Source organism: Eleginops maclovinus, chromosome 3, assembly GCF_036324505.1.
Source record: "Eleginops maclovinus isolate JMC-PN-2008 ecotype Puerto Natales chromosome 3, JC_Emac_rtc_rv5, whole genome shotgun sequence".
Taxonomy (NCBI): Eukaryota; Metazoa; Chordata; class Actinopteri; order Perciformes; family Eleginopidae; genus Eleginops; species Eleginops maclovinus.
In genome coordinates this window covers 18,119,257-18,136,982 of record NC_086351.1, presented here as the reverse complement: position 1 = coordinate 18,136,982, position 17,726 = coordinate 18,119,257, and the positions used below count along the sequence as shown (strand labels likewise).

Below are 17,726 nucleotides of genomic sequence, written 5' to 3'. Positions count from 1 at the left end.
AATGTTCATAGCCCCCATGATCAGATGCATATGCATAATATTCATATATATATATATATATACAGTATATATACAAAGCCAATACCCCTGGTAATTTATGACCAGTTGATATTGCTATTTGAAGAAGATGCCCTAGATTACTGACATATGAATCCTCATAACTGTCTCTCATCGCGCTCTCTTCTCACATTCTGTTTTTCTTGCTAAGCATGTTATCTCTTTTATTGAAATACTTCTCACTTATTCTCTCTTTGTCTGAGGTTCTTTTCTTCTTTGACAACCATCGCTCTCTGACTTTTTATAAGTGTGAACTGACAACTTTTTCCATGAAGGAATATGTTTGAGTTATGCTTGTTTTCACAGCAAATGGTTTATGAATGATGTTTGTGTCGTAGGAATGATTTTGAATCACCAAGGTGCCAACCTGGTAACACCTTTGACCCACAAAATAACAAAAGCTATATGTCAGTATTTATGTTGTTTCATATGTTGCCAAATCATTGAATGTTTACATTTTTTTACACTTATTAGACTTTATATAAGAGTAAATGCTGCGTCCTAATTCCATCATAATTAATAGTATTGAATATGAAACGGGTTCATATGAAATCCAGACAGAAGTATGTATTTTTGAACATGTCATTGTGCTTAATGATTGCTTTTTATTTCAGCTGGTAAAAACAATAAAAATAGCTGCTTGTCTCTCTCTCTCTCTCTCACACACACACACACACACACACACACACACACACACACACACACACACACACACACACACACACACACACACAAACTGTCTCTCTCCTGCTCTCACTTGCTCTCCCTCTGTTCACTGTGTTAGAGCTGTCAGAGTTGACCTGCCTGTCTCTCTCCCAGCGAGCGCTCTGCATGATTCAACCACACACAGGCGCACGTCTTTCAGGCCCGCTCTCACCCAGGCACGCTGTGTTTAATTAGCTCCTCAGTGGCGTGAAGATGTATGTGTGTTCTGTGTGTATGTGTTTTTGTCTGCATGAGATAAAGTTGTGCAGGCCTTGCTGAGAAGGTGTCAAGATTGCCATTGGGAGTGGAGTGTGATGGCTTTCAACAGACACAAGCACACACACACAGAGTGGGCCACTTGTAGGTCAGTTGTGTGTGAGTGCTTTGTCCCACAGTGACTGACAGAGAGGTGGCAAGTTTGTCTCTCTTTATTTAGCAATTGGAAAAAAAATGCCAGGAACACTTACAGGCAAAATTCTAACATGGAGACAAATAGACAGAAAAACTGGCGATAGCCGGTAAGTGAGACAGACAGTTCTGAAGACATAATGGTTTTGTCTAAGAAAGAAAAGATTGCATTATATTTGAGGTTGGTGAGGTCATCACATCATGTCGACTTGGTGTTGTTGAAGACGGGTTTATGCTTTAAATGAATATTAACTGTGTCACCGAAACTACATTTATATGTACCCTGATTGACAGGCTTTAAAGTGTTTAACGGTTTGGATCCATTTCAATCATTTATCCCGGGGCTACTGGACAGGCTGGTTTGAAATTTGTTCTATACCCTCACAATGAATTGTAATAACTGTAGTGATTCTTTACATATTGATCAGGCAACATTATTATATTACCGACACTAATGACAAATCTCTGCATGCTAACTTAAGGTATAACAAAAAACTATCTCTGACCAAAACAAAACATTCAAAACAATTACTAATTGTGATATTATTTGTTGTTTTCATTTTCTATCCTATTAATTGTTTTTAATACTTCTAAAATGATTTTTAAGTATAGTTGGGAGTTTTCATATATGAGACTTGTTGGTAATACCAACTAGACTTTGCTTTGCACTAAGCTATAGCAATAATGGAGAATCCAGCAATTACTATTTGGAGCGCCTCTGAAATGCATTGGACCCTTAATATAGTAACAGTAGTTGTGTGGCAGTCCGTATAGCTGCTAATCTTTTATGCAACATTATGAGGAAGAATGCTGAATTTGTAATCCCTCACTCCCCCTGCCCCATTCCCACACCGAAGCTTAGGATCAATATTTGTTAACTAATATGACCTCTCTGAATATCTCTGCATGTGTCTGCGCTGCATTTATGCTTTTTGTGCCTGTGTGTGCTTGTATAAACATGTTTGGATGTGTTTGTGTGTCTGTAATGAATATCAGTTAGCAGTGGTAACCTTTCCGCTCTGCTATGAATTTGTGAATAGAATATTATTGATTACTGTTCAATGCAAGAAGTCTGACGAGAATGAAAATGTTTCTCTCTCACTCTCTCTCTCTCTCCAACAATCTCCCTGGCCCTTTGTCTGTCGACATTTCATAGCTCATTGTCCAGAATCATATTATTAGTGTGTCTTCATCATTTGTACGCGCTGGACATTAAATCAATACTTCTGAGCAACTCCAAACGAGAGGGCAAAAAGCAAGATTAAAAAAAAGATGTGTTAAGTTAAGTAATGTAAGTTTGTACACCACGTTATACATTTTGTGACTTGCTGTGTGTCTCTTTCTGTCTAGGCTGGTAATGCACCTGGAGAGAGACCTGCGCAAAGCCACTCCCCTCAGAGAGAACCCCAGCCAATCAGGATATCTTACCCAGTGTCTGGATTTACTGATTGTATATCTGGGTAGCACTGCACCACTGATACTGGGTACACACACACACACCCACACACACACACACACACACACACACACAATACAATACAACGCTACATGAGTTAAAAAAATCTATTTACTCAACAATCGCAAATCATTAAGCCAATCAACCAAATAGTAAGTCCCTCTTCTCTCATTGTTTTTTGTCTCCTCTTGTGTCTCCTCTTCTCTATCCAGAGGATGTCTTATGTCCATTACGAGGTGTGACTGGGAGGAGACACCCAACTACAGCTCAGAGCAAAAAGTTAAAACACACTTTGCCTTCAATGTCTGTAGTGCTGGAACTTCTTTCATCACAGGTATCTTGGACCTAAAGGAGTTTTCCTCCTTGTTTAATGTTGATGTTTTTGTGTTAGTGCCTGCAGGGCTATCCAGCTATAATTACTCATAGATAACCAGAATCAATCCTGAGTGTTAAACCTAGTGTTTTGTCTCAAAAAGTGAAATATTGGATTGTCAATATACTGTTTTACCTGTCGTTTTGGCCTGGGTATGTGGACCTGTAAAGAAAGGTGCTGTGACGGTGTACGTTGTTACACCATTTGGGTTCCAAAAGTCTCCAAGAAAAATAATATACCTTTTTTCCTTCTTTCCTTTGTACTGCTCTTTACATTATCTTTGATCTTTATTTCCATATTACCTCTTCCCTGTTTGTATGTGTGACTGACTCTCTCCTCCTGCAGGTCTTTCGATGTCAAATTGTAACTGAAGAGTTTCTAACTCAAACTGGATTGCTGCTGGTATGTGTTTGGTTCCTTAGTTTTATGTTAGATAAGGACATAATAACACACACAATAACAGCACATAGTGATCAGTCTGAAAATCAATGAAAACAATGATCATTTATTTCAGTGCACTTAAGAAGTATTTCTATAGTATTTAGTTCAATATGTCATTTCTTCTCACAGAACTATATCACCTCCATAGAGTCCAATGAAACTAATCTGGCCAGTTCTTTGGGTAAGATACTTTTTCTATTACTAAGCATGTCGATTAATTAAAGTCTACTATATTTTACTTCTTTGATCACACTTCTACTATGCAACCCTTTTCATGTTGTTCTGGATGAAGTTTTGCTTTTATGATCGTCATTACCTTTTTCCCTTTGGAACCAACCTTTCACTGAATAATAGCATTTGTGAAGTCGTCTTTGGAACATAAGAATATCAATATCTAAGAGAACTTAAGCCTTGGAGATACAGATGGCATGAATTCTAAAGCTTATGCACAAGGTGAGTTGCAAAGTGCAGGCCATAGTTCACTGCACCTGGAGAAGCTGAATATCAACCACACTCCGTAACGGGTCGTCCCCCTTTATTATTAAGCAGATGGTTTAGAATGACGTTTGATTTTGTGTTCAGGTGCGGCTGCATGTGAGGAGCTGATTAGGACATCTCTGTCCATTGTGGAAGTCCTGAGTCAGCACCACGCTCTGATCACTCCACATCACTCTGCTGTTGTAAGTGCACATGCAATCAAATATGCAACTTGCTTCCTGTCTGTCTACCTGCTAAAGCCCTGAGTGTTTGTGAGTCCGTGTGTGTGTGTCTTACCTCTCTTTCTCTCTGAATGACTGTCTGCAGAGACTTTATTAAGAAATAAAGAATGACACGACCACTCATTATCCTGCAACCATCACATTTCTGCTATCCATTTTTTATTGTTTACTATTTGAGAAAAACACAAGTTTGCGTTGCTGTTAAAGAGAGCTTTCAGAGAAAATGTGAGGGCTATAGGAATGGTCAGGTATACGTTTAAGCGTCTTTACTGATATCTCCAGTATTTGTCCATTTCATATAGTGCCCCAGTTTTATATTCGGCACGGATCTTCCAGTACATCAAACCTGGCTATTAGTGGTCAGAGGACAGAGGGTCTCCTTGTGTGCTATTAGGCAAAACACTAATCAACTATTGAACCAACAGGGCCTCATTCGAAACGTGTCCGATTCTAAGAGTGTGTGTGTGTGTGCGCGTACGGGAATGTGCATGCGATAGCACGAAGAAATTGCGTTTAATGACTATTGACATATTGAAGTAGAAAGCAGCAGGAAGCAGACAGGATGGAGGGAGAGAAAAGCAAAGAGATGAGAAATAGAGAATAGTGGCAGAGAGGAGGTTTGATGCTACTGATAGTCAATAACACAGGAAGACACTTTAATTACCAACAGCCAGCTCCCATTAACTTTCAATGCCCGCTGGACAAGGACACACAGTCCTGTTTGAGTTACTTTACCTCTCAGAATACTTGTCACAAAGTAAATTTGGCAGGACGTTTGGCCAACACAACCAACATGTGATTTGTGCTTTAGTCATCTTAAAACATTTTAGCTATGTAAGCACTGCCTAATTATATCAAGCAGTGATGGAGAGCCTTTCACTAAGTGTGCCAGTTGATAGGGAAAGCTGTCAAATTAATTTATGGGCTATACAAGCTGTCCAGTGGTTGCATTTGCATCTCTATTAAACCATATTAAATTGAGTTGATTAAAAACATTGATCAATCATATTTCAACTTGTTGTTTTGGGTAAACCACAATCCTCTTTTCAGAGTTGTATGCTGCATTATCGACCATTCATTCTTCCAGTAAGGCCAATAAATACTGAGCATCTTCATTCACTTCTGTCTCTACTTTATTTAGGAGCTGCATGCTAACAATAGCATATTTGTTGTTGATGAATGGTAGAATGTAGCTTCAGCACAGCAGGTATACTGGAAAAATAAGTAGTTCTGTATACTCATGAGTAAAACATATATTCATCATTTCCTCTTTTCAGTCCTGTGAGAATACATATGAAAAACAATCAAATCAATTGTTGTATTGATTGCAAAGTGAACACTGTCTTCTTTGGCAGCTGTTGCACTTGTAAAATAGGTAGATGAGGGTTCTAGGTAACTAGGTAAGAGAGCTAAAACATAACATCGGGACAAGAAAGGATTTCAGACAGTGAGGGGACATACACACACACACACACTCACACAGTCTTTTGATGGTTGTTATATTAATACACATCATTAAGTGGTGGACAACATCCTTTGTAGTTTCCCCGCTCTGGCTTTCAATGAAATGACCTCTCACTCTGCATTAGTGTTGTTTCTATGGTAATATAAGTAATCATGCAAATTCATGCAATACAGATACATGTCTATATTAGGAGTTGAGGAAGTACATTTGTCTGTATGCGCTTTCGGCCGTTTGTGTGTGTTTAAATGGATCATACAACAGTGCATTTCCATGGTAATGTGATCCTCTGTGGCAGTGGTCTGTGTGGTTGATGCCCACTGAATTAATACAGAGCCGTTTCTGTTCAGTTTAATCTAAAAATATGTCCTGCTTTCAGATGTGCTGTATATTAAGTAGCCTTTCAGAGGAAAGGCGGAAATTGCTTCCCCCCCTTCAATGAAAGAACACAGGACAATATTGAACTGTTGCTAACATATATTTTGATTTTGTTGTATATGCACTTTTACATTGAAAATCCCTCAGCACATTGGCATTGGTTTTGCTGTTGCATTTTTTAAAGTTCATTTCTGCTGCTACAGTATTTCAACCTGTTTTGATCTGAGTTTTTTATGTCCATTGCACAAACCTGTTATCTGCAGATGAACTTTATAACACCAGATAGTAATTGTGCGAAATTCTAAGATTGCTTTGCAAGTGAGTAATCAGCTTTTTGCAAGGTTTCCTTTTCACAATGCTGTGTTACAGGTGTTCAAAAATATGTGTCTGTCTATTTACCTCTCTTGAAGGTTGTGGAAGCCATCCTGCCTCCTCTGACAACACTGGCTTTCTGCAGAAATGGTAAGAGAGATAGAAGGGCATTTTGGACAGGGGAGAGACAAAAAGAGTGAAAAGATGTGGAAAGTCAGAGAGAGGGAGGAAAGTAAGTGAACAGAGGAAATAGCAAATTGGGAAGAGTAGGAAATAAGATTAAGAAAGATAGGGGCATTAATCCGAATGGTTGATATACATATCACGCTACTGCCGGTGTCTTATATCACACTATTTAGTTTGAAAGAGCTTATGATATTAAGTTATGCTCTGAATTCTATGTAAGAATGTATATATTCTTGTATATGTATCACCAGGGTGCGATTTGACAAAAAAACAGAGGGGGGGATGTTTTTTTTTATTTATTCATAGACAAGAACATTGGACTTTTAACTTGCATAACTAGGGAGAAAAAAACGCAAAAAGTAGACAGGCCCTTTTTTCGGGTCCGTGGATTAGTCCGCATCACAACATGGCAAAACTTTTAACAACCCATACATGGATTTCTATTCAACGTCACAAAAACATGCGTACATATAGCACAACGTGCTGTCAACACTCAGGGACAGGTCTGGAAAACTAGACAAAGTAAACAGTCGGCTCTGGTGACAAATTTGTGGTGGCTTTTTCGTTTTTCCTATCGGGGCATTGTCTGCAGCATTTCGGCCCTCTTCTATCCACAATTCTGCAAATGGGTCCTGTACAGTAAGATGATATGCTGCTCTGAACGCGTTTCATGTTTGGTTCAGCGCTGTTTTTCCTGCGAAGTTCCCGCACAAAAATGTTACAATGTTTTTGTTTTCGATGACGTTCAGAAATATGCACCGTCTGCCAGAAGGCTGCTGAATAGCCTACTCTGATGTAAAGACACTGAAGATCGTTAGATTTCAAGAGTTTAAGTAGGCTAGCAGTTAAGTTGCATTCATCGCTATCAAGGGGGTGAAATCCTTGTCCCCACCGGAGATAAAAATAATTTAGCAGAGGTAGGGATAGGAAAAGCAGAGGGGGGGAAATCCTCACCATCCCCCCCTACAAATCGCACCCTGTGTATCACTACTGTATATCTTAATGAATATACAGACTTCCCATTTGACTTGTTTGACGTGTAATTTATCAGTGTTCTAAACACTATCTTTCTCTGTGTGTGCTCCAGTGGAGTGGTCTGTGTTTGTTTTGAGGGTGCTCTCCGAACTCAGTCTTGTCCTGCTGGTCCAGGGGAGTGATGGAACAGAAGAAGATGAGGAGACAGAGAAAAAGAAAAAAGGAGCAGAGGAAACAGGAAATCATGCTGAAAGAAGGGATACTGGAAGCGCCTATACTCAAATCTTAGCTCTGGTCACTAAATCCCTGCTTCCAAGGTTTGTCAGGCTCTAAAATCTGTTTTATACCATCTCTGTGTCCCTCCTTCCCTCCCATTTTAACATTAATACAAGGTAACCAATCAGGGGTTGATTCTTTAAGGATCAGTGTTAAGGAGACCGAAATCAAAATAATTTGTTGTTGTTTTATGTCAGTGGAGTTGGTATTGAATATGTTTCTCAAGATTAAAACAACACTTCCTTTTTCACACTTTACACAGTGTTCCATGAAGTCCAACCTTGTCCTTTGCTTAAACACTTCTCAAAGAAGTGATATCCAACCATGTTTCTATGATGAATAACTAATATTTTGGGGAGTTACAATCTTGTTATGAATACTAGTGATGTGGTTAATATTTATGTAGAGTATTTTGTCCTTCCAGCTTCTGTCGGTTCATGTCACATCCTAGTACACATTGAAAAGCATTTGTTTTATGAGCGCCTCAACCGACCGTGCATTCTGCGGAGAGCAGAGTCGGATAAATGCAGATTGTAAAAGTTCACTTCATGACAGAGTAACAAAAATGCAAAATAGACGTTGAAATTTGTGCTGCATTTCTCTCACCTTCCTTCCAGCCCTCTATGTTGAGCTATACAGTCTCCTCCTATACCATTACTATTCATATCTTCCCTTTTTTAAAACATTATTCTTTCTCAGTGTTGCCTCATGTGTTACCTCTTGTTCACCTTTATTTCCAACCCCCATTTCTCCTTCTCACACTCACATCTCTCCTCTTGCCTCTCAACTTCTCTCCTCATCTCCTTTTCCCACATTTCCTTTTTCTCTCCTCGCCTCCTATTGTAACTCAACTCCCACCCTCCCCCTCCTCTGCATCCCTCTCTCCAGAGCTGCTCCAGTTTACACTCAGTTACTAATGATTAGAACAGTACATTAATTATTTACACCATCAAAGCCAAATGTTTTTCTCATGCGTGTTTGTGTAGGTACGAGGCTCTTCTTCGAGCAGTAGAGCCTATCCCACTCTACGCACTCAAACTGCTGGTATCAATGACTGAACACAGCACACACATCTGCAGGTACTGCACACACACACACATACACATACTCACACACACACACACACACACACACACACACACACACACACACACACACACACACACACACACACACACACACACACACACACACTCAATTAGTCACACACTTTAACCACACATAGACACAAAACAAAACCCAGTTGAGGCTTCATAGTACCAACATGTGCCTAACTTTACCCTACTGTAACATTCAAAGTATTTTCAACATAACAAAGTACACTGGAGAGAACATAAAAATACATATTACACTTTGTAAAGTTTCCTTTGCCTATCTCTTAAAGAGGCCCTATAATGCCTTTTGGGTTTTCCCTTTCGTGTAGTGTGTTATATAGGTTTTTGTGCATTTTGTGTAAATGGTCTGCAAAGGCTGAAAAAAGTTCCCTCCAGAGGGAGTTTCCTATCACTTTACCTGCGTCACTCAAACAAGGCGCTGGCGAGGGCGTGGGGCTTATCTCCATGTAGGTAATATGGTACATAACAACAGCAAAAATTAACACATTTTACTGTGATTTAATTGTTATACACATTTCCAAATGGGGCAGAAATAATAACTACATACTGATTCATGAATTAGTGCTTTGATGCTTTAAAGTGTGCTTACAAGACGACAGTCGAAAAACTTTAAAATGCGTATTTTTTGAATGGAGATAGGATCCATCAGGCTAAGCTACCATTGTTGCTGCTCCTTTCAAACTCAAAACAACTCCAGACAGACATAGATAAACTGTACTTGCCATGCCCTTGACATTGAGTGGTTTGTACATTTCTAACTTTTCTCCAGTTTCTGAACAGATATGAGAAGCTGTGTGCAATTCTCCAGGGCCAACGGCTGCTGTTTTTTTTTCCTGATTCACTGTCAGTGATGAGAGGCCAATATTCTCATTGCTGATTGGCCTTTGACTCTCGGGAATGACGCGAGTCCCGCCAATCGACAATCTCGTCTCGTTTTATCATTGACTTTACATGTAATCGCAACGTGCGAACAAAGCGTATCTGCTTGGGGTGTGAACGTATTTTTAGGGGCGGGACATTACTAAGCAGTTGACCAATAACAACAGAACAGGCCATCTAACCAATCAGAGCAGACTGGGCTCTTGTTTCAGTCAGAGGGTAAAAAGAGGTGCTGCACAGGCAGTATGAGAAAAATAAAACACGTTTTGAACATTAAAGCATGGAGACATGTCACACTACAGGCACAACATACTTATTATGAAGGAGACAATTAGCACATAAGGCTCCTTTAAAATAATGTATTCTTTCTTATAGTACCTGAACTTTTTGTGAACATGTGTTTGTAAACTTGAAATATGTTTGACTATTCTGGTTCTCCGGCATAGACTGAGCTTTGGTAATTTAAAAGTGTTTTGCAGTCGGGGCAGGCACACACATTTTAGGCACTTGTAATTTTTGTTATGCCAAGGCCGGTTATTCCCAGTTCAGCGGTGTAAATCACTACTCACTGGATTTTATTCACAACCACGCACACGCAGACACATGGATTCTTGCACAAACACATTCGCAGTGATTTTTTTCATCCAATCTTGAAGCCAGCGTTTTCTACTTTAGTAATGGGTTTAGTTGCCAGCATAAAGTGCTGTATCATTTGAGATGTGTGGAGATTTGTTGCGCTAATACGTCTTTGCACACTATCTTTATATCATCAACCGTAAGATAACATTACTGCTGGCATGAAATTCACTACCGCATAGCGTCAAAGTAATGATGCCATACATGAATTTAAAAGCATGTCTTGGGGAAGCAGTCATCTGACACCGAAATAAAAACGAGATTATGATGGGTTTTCTGGTTTGGTTGATCATTAATTCTAACCATGAGATGGTTCACCTGTGTGTGTAAATGTGTGTGTAAATGTGTGTGTAGATGTGTGCTCTTACTGTATTGGTGTTTCCAATGATCTCCGTGGGTTTGATAGATGTGTTCTGACAGCAGCTGTCATAGATCTTGATTCTTTGGTCATCTGACTTCTCTTTTTAGCTGTTGACTGAGACAGAAGGTGAGTGAAAGAAAGATAAGATAAAGACAAGACAGGAATCATTTTTTGTGTTGCAGCAGCATAATACAGTACAAGGCATAGAAAATAATTTGAAATAAAAAGAAGAAATAAACAATGCTAAAACGAGAAGTGGATGAATGCGTGGAAAAAAAGAGAAAAGTAAGAAATAAATAGACAAGGAGCTTGAGTTGGGAAGGAGAGAAATCAACATGCATCACTTGCTTAGGAAGCACGGACAAAAAGGATGCGGTTTTATCAATACTTTTATATTTAATCATTCATAAATAAGTATTAATTTTCAACCTTGATCATTAACCTTCTGTTTTGTCCTTCCCCTTTATTTTTGTCCCCTCTTCCATCCAGTTATTTTATGTACTTCAGCATTACGAACTCAACAAACCCCTTATCTCGATAATCCCACTTCCCCTCCATCTCTACACACCAGCCTTGGGTTCAAAGGTCACCCTTGTATCTGAATTTGCCCCTACTACTCTTATCAGCAATATTCCCCCCATCTCGTCTCCATCGTTCCCTTCCTCCACCTCTCCTCATTCCCTTGTTTCCTTGACACAAGTCGAGTGACGTGAACTTTTCAAATTGGTGTCAGCACTCTGCTCTCTACATCTCTGTTTTCCCTCACTCACTTCCCTCTGACATTATTAACAATATTTCACATTTTCCCCCTTCCACCCTGTTCTTTCTCACACCATCTGTAATTTATTAGCATTAGTCCTTGTTTCTCTCTTTCTCCGTGCCCTCTCTCCACAACTCTGCCTCCTTCACCGCGGTTATACAATCAGAAATTAAATTGCCTGGGTCTTGGTTAGATAAGTGTGGCTATGAAGCCGGCCGAGCAGTAATTAGATGGTAAATTGGGGACATTAGCGTTGTGAAGGCAGCCTGCTGTTTCTCTCTGCATTATCACAGCCCAGACACACCTTCAAACAACTACATTTACTGTGACCTTTAGCCAAATAACCTTATAATGTGTGGCTACATGTGTGTGTGTGCTCAAGTATGTTTTAATGTCCCCATACGTACTGTCTGTCTACCAAATGTGCGGATGTGGCCTAGCCTTTTCACACAGGCCATGCTTATCCACCAAGTGTCAGCTTATATTTCTCTAAAATTAATTGGATTGGCTATTGCATTGTAATTGTAGAATATTCAAAACCTTAAACAACTCAAATCACTTGCCCTTGTGTTTTTCTTTCTTTTTTAAATCAGTTAAAAGCTTGCAAAACCATTACTTCATCAAATTATAGTCATTTGGACACCCAAATCTCTCTAAGCCAGAGGAAAGTGGAATCATTATGTGTTTAAAACTCACTTTTCACACACTTAAAGTCTGTACATGCAACAAACTGTTTTACTGGGCTGCAGTCTGTTGTGAATAAATGCATGAAAAAACATAAACAAATAAATAAAGAATATTTTTTTAAATGATAAAGAAAGTCATTAATTTGCGTCATTTGGGAACATTTGATAACCCTCTAGGGAAGAATTTTCTAGTGACTATAATGCTAACATACCAGTAATTGATCTCTTCACTTGAAACAGCAAGGTCCACGATTCACTTTCCATATCATCCCAGACAAAGCTTGAGAGCTACACGTGTAGCTCACTGAGAATTATATGACAAGGACAACAGAGGTTAATCTAACTCAGTTGTTGTCTCTAATGTGAGGTTTTATTCTCTGTCTTGCAGAGCTGATACTGATTATGTATGACTAATGCAGTGAAGGTTATGTCATTTTTGTTTGTTCAATAGGCCATCTGTTGTGCTCCGGGTAGTTCAGTGTCAGGTGTTGTGCAGTGTGTCTGTTGATGTATGGCTTGTCGTTTAAAGGTGGTCCAGTTTATCATGTCGTGCTGGCCTGGCCTGTCCTGTCATCTCTCAGCCCGTCACCTTCCTAATGGGAGGCCATCCGTCATCACAAACACAAGCTAATGCTGTCTACTCGTATGAACTCCTGTCTGGAGAATCAGGTCTGGACATAATCCCCTTTCACACATGTAGCGCACAACAGGAGATTGTCCGTGTGAGAAGCATTCTCCCTTACTGAAAATACTTCCTTTGCTTTAGGGAAGGTGGTTTGCACTGAAGAGCTTGCAGGACATGACATCGCACGATTAGAGTTTGGTCCTAAACAACCAAGTCTCTTTCCTGTCCTTGAACGTGCATTGGTCCTCTCTTTGAATTTGTCTGCACTGATCTCTTCAGACTATTTGTTGGCTTTTTTGTGAAAATTACCTACTGCCTCACCCTTGGATGTTTGTTTTCCTTTGGTTTCATTCCAGCAGCAATAGAAATGTCATAAACATGACCACTTGCTTGGCTTGAATGTCCTCTTTATGGATGATGGAGATGGAAACAAAGTAAGAAGGAACATTTGTCTTAAAGCCTATGAATACTATCAGATCAGTTATGGTCTACCCGAAGAGTCAGGTGTAAAACAAAGAAAGGAAAACTCATCAACATAACATATGTGGAAAAAAAATAGTTCATAAAACAATTCTAAAGTACAATCTGTTTTATTTTGCATCGTTATTTGATAGTTGACCCCCTGAAGCCTAGCACTTGGTCAAATGAATGGCAGTTTCTTTGGCAGATAGTTTTACTCAGAAGTTGGTGTAATGGTGTGGGGAATACATTCTCAGAACACATTAAGATGAAATGAAACTGGTATTGATTTCTGTGTAAAAAGTGGGTTACAGGCAACAGCAAAAGTAATCAGATACAACATTCAAAGGCAAAGTGGATCTCAGCCCACATATCAAACATAAAGCAGCAACTGAAAAAAGAAGGAATAGAAAATAATTCTAAAAAGTTTTAAGGACTTGACCTGATATTATATTGGAACATCTAACTTGTATATAAAAAAGCCAACCAGTTGTTACGCCATCATTGTAAGAAGGCTTGAATAACGTCCCATCATTATATGTTCCGTCCACTGTGTTTCTGCCTGAAAAACCTACAGAAAGGTTTCCTGTGTAGGTTGTCTGACACCTGCCACAAAAGCTATAACTCATAGTTAAAGTAAAGACGGATTGTTGAGTCAGTGGACTGGCTTTCAGCATATTAACACTCATCTGCTTCAGCCTGCTTTGTCCCCATTAGTCTAAATGCTTTCTTGCTTTCTTACACAAGTCAGGTGTGTGTATACGGGTTGACACTCTGACAACGCAGTAATTGGTTGCAAATCAAAGAACCTTAATCAGTAAGTAGGCAGAATGTCATAGCTAATATAGACAGCCATCTTTCTTTCCACCACCACATCTCCTTTTATTCTCATTTCTGTCCTACATCTACTCTCTCTCTAAGTCTTCTCGCCTCTTCTCCTAATTCTCATCTCCTCTTTCTGTGTCCTTTCCTCTCCTCTTTTGCCTCCTTTCCCTGTATCTGTTCTCATCCCTTCTCCTCTTTTTCGTTTCTCTTGTCTCCCCGATTCCACTGGCACCACACAGCAGTCGTTGTAGCGGAACTCCAACCTTAATGAAGATGAAACAGCCCAGTGTGTGTGCACGTGTGAACAGTGCGGTGAATTGCCAAATTAAATAAATTTCTCACCCTCGTTTTTCCACCTCTGCTCCAATTAATGTGTTTTTTTTATCTTCCCTTTTCAGCTTCATCAAACACAGTAGGATCTTACCAGCGGTATTTCAACTCATTATGGTAAGAGACCAATCTCACCTAATCAATTAATCCATATTCTCAGCCAATCAGCAAATCACTTGGTCATGCAGTCAGTCAATGAATCAGTCGACAGTCTTGCAATCAGCTTTTCAAACTCGGCTATCACAATCTGTATCCCTTTCTGGTGTTTTCCTTTGCATTTTATTACAGTGCAATTGTATTCTGTCTCCTTCCTCTCCTACTCGCTCCATCTAGCCCTCGTAAACCAAGTTATGTAAATGAGTCTGAGTGGTGTTGACCTATTAGAGGGCTGGTGTAATTGACTGGCAGGTCAGCCACAGAGAGGAGGAAGGGTTAATAGAGTGAGACTACGGACTCCGCTATTAAGATACCACATAAACGCCTGCACTCAAACACGCAGCACTTGTCTGTTATCAGCCAAGCATAACAACGTTTCCAGTAAACAATTTATTTCACCCGACCCTTTTTGCATACGCACAATCTAATGAACACACAAGTACGGCAATCTGTTTTCAGCCAACCAAAACACTTGTGCTGCAGCAACAATTTTGGTTCACACATACTCAAACACACACACACTCTCTCTCTAAATAATCAGTGTTCTGCATGGCTGCCTGTCCAGCCCAGAATAGCTGATGCAGAATGTTAAACACTGTAATCCAACAGCCTGATTAACTCCTCTCCTGATTGTTTACTCGCGTCTGAACTGGTCATGTCGGGATCCATTAGTGCCGTCTGTACAGCTCACGTTGGATTGATTTATGCTGCCTGAAACGCTGTGATGTGGATTGATTACACCTGCCACTGGTGATCACACTTGTCACTGAGAAACTCACTTAATTGTATTTGTCTACATGATGAAATAGTTTCTACTCTAGACATGAAAGGACGTCAGAAAGCCGACTAAACCATGTTTCTCTGAATGTTTGGTTGTTGTGCCAAAGCAGGCAGAGACTCATCCCAGTGGGTTGCAATTAAATAACTTCTACAAATCCTGTCTTACTTTTACACTTCATTCTATAGATCCACCACCAATACATGCTAAATGCTCACTAAGTTGAAATTCACTTTGGTTTCCTCACTGATCTCTGTCAGGTTTAGGCTTTCAGGGATGAACACGATAGTCCTTTCACGGCTCATTAGTCCATACAGATCAAAATAAATTAGTCATTTGTTGTCACTGACAGGCAGGTTGTCCTAGGTGTGAATTGATGTCATTGTCTTCAGCCTCAGGCTACTGCACATGATGAGTACCAGTCAGGCTTATCGGCCGTACACAGATCACACCGATGCGCACAGACCCCGCAGGCAGAGCTGGTGTATCTGCGAGTGGATCAAATAGTGAAATGAGGGCAGGAGAGAAAAGGAGAAGTGGATTACTGCAGGAGGAGAGAAACAAGGTTTTGCAAGGAGGACGAAGGGAAAAAAGAGGAAGGGAAAAAGCAAAGGAGGAGAAGGGAGAAATTAAAGAAATAGGATTGGGAGGAAGTGGAGACTACATTCTTGCTCCTTTGTCTCATAAAACCCAATTAATTATCAAAGGTCACAACCAACCCTCCTCTGATAAAGAGAATGAATTTGATCCTATGCTCAACATTGTGCCGCAGTAACAATTTTCACAGTTGGCAGAATATGATTCTCAGATAAAACATCAAATCATCTCCCATGTGAAGATAATTTTGGCAAAGGGCTGCGCTTCTGGCAAACAGTTTCACAGATGTGTCCTTTAAGCAACATAATGTTTCTGTATAACTGCAATTGAATGCTCCCACAGTTTCAGGATAAAACTCACTTATACACTGCTGTCGTAAATATGGACAGCAGTAGACATGCATTTGCTATGATTACATTATTTATAATTAAAAACGACCAAGTCGATATCTTGGTTAGCATAGCCAAACATCAAGCAAGTACAAAGTAAGACATAGCAGGCCATCTAATCTTACTTACTGATCCAAAAGGAGAAAAACAAGGTTGCCATTTTTATTGCAACCTTATGTTTTCCAGGCACCCGCCAACAACTGAAAGCCAGTCAGGGTATTACCCTGGTAGCGTGCTACTGGCCTCTTGCTCGGTCAGCCTTTTTTTTCTTCACTTTAGTTCCTCCTTCAACCTCCTCCTCAATTTCTTTGTTTGTAACAAAAATGCTAGCATTTCTTTAGCAACGAGTAAAGCTTTCCATCAGAAAACTCTGTAAATCACCAAAAGTCTAAGCATAACAACCTGAGAACATCCTAGGAAAACCCGAACATATTATATCCAGAAAGAATGATCCTGTTTCTCAGTGCGTTCAAGCCTCATGCACTTTTCTCTGGATATTATATGACCCACTCACCAAAGCTATAGTGTGATAAGGTGGGGAAAGTGGAAGTGACACAGACAGCATTATCCCTACTACTAGTCAGCGTAGCATCAAAGTAGCTTTGAAGCTGTTATTTTTAGGTAAAATAGTTTCCTGATGTTACTTCATTGGCAGACTTAGGGAAAACTGGAGAGTTGTTTGCAGTAACATCGTTAAACACTTCGCTGACTTGTCCATCAAACCGTGTCCATCTCTCCTAAACCATGCAATGCCTCGGCTGAGGTCCCCTGTGTCACTGAACCCTGTATAAAAACACCGTACTGTGGCAAATGAATCTGAATAACATCCCATAACCATTTTGTCATTAGGGTATGGCTGTGTAATATAAAGTGGTGCTTATTGCGTGGTGAGTTTGAAGAGTTACACAAGTCCATGACCAAATATTGCTTTATAGATAAATGGTGCTGACAGTGCTTGGAAGTTCACTGCATATTCACATTCTATATCTTAAGCTTTCACGATTATTTTAATATTAGAAAGTAGATGTGAAGATACACCTTTAAATGTGTATGAATCATGGGATATACAGTTGTTGTTGTTGTAGTTGTAGTTGTTGTTGTTGTTGTTGTTGTTGTTAGCTGACCTATAACGTTGTCATCATATCTCTTTGTTCTCTTTTCTGTAGGCTAACAGTAGTAACGTTTCCAGTGGGATGGTCCAGAGTGCAGTCGCCCTGCTGTGTAATCTCAGTGGAGACACAGTCTTAGACCTGGAGCCACTATATCAACAAGGTACAGTTTCTCTACAGACAGGATATGTTTGAAGAAGGGATGATAGTAATATTATTTCTTAGTTAAATAAGGGATTCCTACAATAGAGGCTGTTCTGTCAGCGACCCCAC

At 39.8% G+C, this 17,726-nt stretch overlaps 1 protein-coding gene across 4 annotated transcripts in view; it reads left to right on the top strand.

The window, feature by feature from the left end:
- Nucleotides 1–17,726, top strand: part of ulk4 (unc-51 like kinase 4) — a 67,600-nt gene that overhangs the window by 30,486 nt on the left and 19,388 nt on the right. For 3 of the 4 annotated variants that reach the window (XM_063878555.1, XM_063878554.1, XM_063878557.1), the window contains 10 exons: nt 2,521–2,654; nt 2,839–2,960; nt 3,345–3,401; nt 3,570–3,621; nt 4,023–4,120; nt 6,410–6,461; nt 7,585–7,789; nt 8,735–8,827; nt 14,493–14,541; nt 17,511–17,616. In XM_063878555.1, the coding sequence (XP_063734625.1) occupies nt 2,521–2,654; nt 2,839–2,960; nt 3,345–3,401; nt 3,570–3,621; nt 4,023–4,120; nt 6,410–6,461; nt 7,585–7,789; nt 8,735–8,827; nt 14,493–14,541; nt 17,511–17,616 (968 nt within the window). The remainder of the gene's footprint in view (nt 1–2,520; nt 2,655–2,838; nt 2,961–3,344; nt 3,402–3,569; nt 3,622–4,022; nt 4,121–6,409; nt 6,462–7,584; nt 7,790–8,734; nt 8,828–14,492; nt 14,542–17,510; nt 17,617–17,726) is intronic. The other variant, XR_010165399.1, reaches the window with a different exon arrangement.